Raw genomic sequence first — 2,500 nt, 5'->3', positions numbered from 1 at the left:
AACAAAACAAAAAACAAATAAATAACAAAAACGTCCAGTATACCCCAGATCCAGACGTCAAGACAGTGCAAAGAGAGATCACATATTACCTTCCTATTCCTACCTATTCCCCGTTGAAACTACCACTTAACGCTATTTTCCCTTCCCCCCCCCCAAAAAAAAAAAAAAAAAAAATCTGTATAGTGATAGACAAAACACCTAGTCCCCGTTGAAAGTGCCACTTACGCTATTTCCCCTTAAAAAATGTATGAACAAATAATAATAATAATAAAAAAGAAAAGAAAAGTACTGTATAGTGATGGCTAAAATTCTCATAATGAACTGAAGCTTCGAATCCGTCTCACCCTAAACACAAAGCGTGGTATCACGCGGATGTTCGAAAAAAAAAAATCGAAACACTGACAAGAGTTTGGACCGTGACTGTCCCTCTCCCGATCACAACGAGGGAAAGGCTAGATCAGTATCATCTCGAGGAGGTGTCATGGCGTCTGCTTTGATGATTGTTCAATGAAAATATAACCATTAAAATCATCATCATCCGTCCTTTTTGAAAACTGAAAAGACCAAAATGATCGACCGCATTCACAAAGCATCCGTAACTTTCATGACGTCATCAAAATAAACCCCACGTGTTTTTTTTTTTCCCCCAAAATAGAATCAGACGCCATGACACCTCGAGTTGCTACTGACCTAGCCTCTCCCATTACAACGGCGCCCCAGACCCTCCACCCTCAAGTCCATCCTCAAACGGAAGCTTTCAGTACGTAGAAGGAGGACTGGAACACCTAGAACCTCGTAACAGCTGAACAGTTAAGTAACAGTAACAGCTGAAGACTTAAGAGGAATTATCAGCGTGTAAAACCTTCGTCGACATTAAAGCTACGTCGCAGGATCTTGGGAGATGGAATGTAGGATCTCGTAGAGGTAGATGTAGGAGTGCTTGGAAGGATACGGAACTAGACGAGGAAGTGCGTAGATAGAGAGAGAGAGGAGAGAGAGAGGGAGGGAGAGAGAGGGAGAGAGAGGGAGAGAGAGGGAGAGAGAGAGAGAGAGAGAGAGAGAGAGAGAGAGAGAGAGAGAGAGGAGAGAGAGAGAGAGAGAAGAGAAAGAGAGAAAAAAATGACTAGATCCTACACAGGATTGGATTATCTGAAGGAAAGCAGCAGTAAAAGCAGAAGTGGAAGAACGCTCTCGTATTTTTTTCCGACATTCATTTATTCATCCTCTTCTTAACGGCAAACGTGTCATGAAGAAAATCACAAATTTAAAACAGAATAAAATATTCGGAGAGAGAGAGAGAGAGTGAGGGAGACGTAGAGGGAGAAGAAGGAGAAGTAGGAGAGAGAAAGAGAGAAAGAGAGAGAGAGAGAAAGAAAGAGAGAGAGAGAGAGAGAGAGAGAGAGAGAGAGAGAGAGAGAGAGAGAAAGAAAGAGAAAAAGAGACAGAAAGAGAAAGAGAAAGAGAAAGAGAAAAAGAGACAGAAACAGAAACAGAAACAGAAAGGAAGAAAGAAAGAGAGATGGGAGAAGAAGAAGAAAAGTAACGGTTTAAGTTTCACTCTAGACAGAAGGAACGGTTCCTAAGCTGGAGATAAAGTTAGGAAGTTAGAAACCTAGAGACATATCGAACTAGAAGACCACCTTCAATTACACTTCCAGCGCCGTCGATCAAGGGTCTTCGATAAACTGCCAGTGAGTTTGTGGTTCGTGTATCATGTTTAAAAAGACGAATTAATAAATTGTGGAACCGATTTTAGATGATAAGTGATAAGATATTAAATAGAATAATAACAGATATAAGATATTAAATAAGATAATAACAAAATAATAAAATAAAGTCGATCAAGGTTCTTCAAAGAACTGCCAGTGAGTTTGTGGTTCATTATGTTTAAAAAGACGAATTGATAAAATGATACAAGATTTGATTAATGAAATGATCCAATAGTCTTAATTCTATGCCGATGGGTAGGGACAAAAATAAAAGTTTCATACTAGATAAAAAAAAGATGATAATAAGTAAATAAGATAAATAGATAAATAAATAAATAAATAAAAGTTTCATGCTTGATCAAAAAAAAAAAAAAAAAAAAAAAAAAATCGACACATAAAGTAATCCACGGAACCAGACTCCTTAACCATTAAAAAAAGTCTGAAGAACAAAGAGAACAGAACAGAACACGGCAACGGAAAACAAGGGAACACAGACGACGCTCGAAGCACAAAATCCGCCAGACCAGGACATGTAAAGGGAAACTATTTTCGAATAACAAAAGTTAGATTTCCAGAAAGGTAAATTGGAGAAAAATAGATGATAATGGTAATGATGACGATGCTAATGGTAATATTAAAGATATATAATAATGGTTATCATGGCATTCATACAATACTGATAATTATGATACTAAGAATATGTTGATATGAATATTGGAGAGAACTGAAATAATTATTTCGAAAGTATTAATGTCAATGGCAATAGCATCAATAACATTGGAAGTAATGGT

At 37.4% G+C, this 2,500-nt stretch overlaps 1 protein-coding gene across 1 annotated transcript in view; it reads right to left on the bottom strand.

Moving 5' to 3' along the window:
- Window positions 1-1,559: 1,559 nt before the first annotated feature.
- Window positions 1,560-2,500, bottom strand: part of LOC138866650 (secretin receptor-like) — a 23,309-nt gene continuing 22,368 nt past the window's right edge. The window contains exon 6 of the mRNA XM_070139817.1: window positions 1,560-1,584. Coding sequence (XP_069995918.1) covers window positions 1,560-1,584 — 25 coding nt within the window. The remainder of the gene's footprint in view (window positions 1,585-2,500) is intronic.

Source organism: Penaeus vannamei, chromosome 26 (genome assembly GCF_042767895.1).
Source record: "Penaeus vannamei isolate JL-2024 chromosome 26, ASM4276789v1, whole genome shotgun sequence".
NCBI lineage: Eukaryota > Metazoa > Arthropoda > Malacostraca > Decapoda > Penaeidae > Penaeus > Penaeus vannamei.
This window is presented reverse-complemented; position numbering and strand designations above follow the sequence as displayed.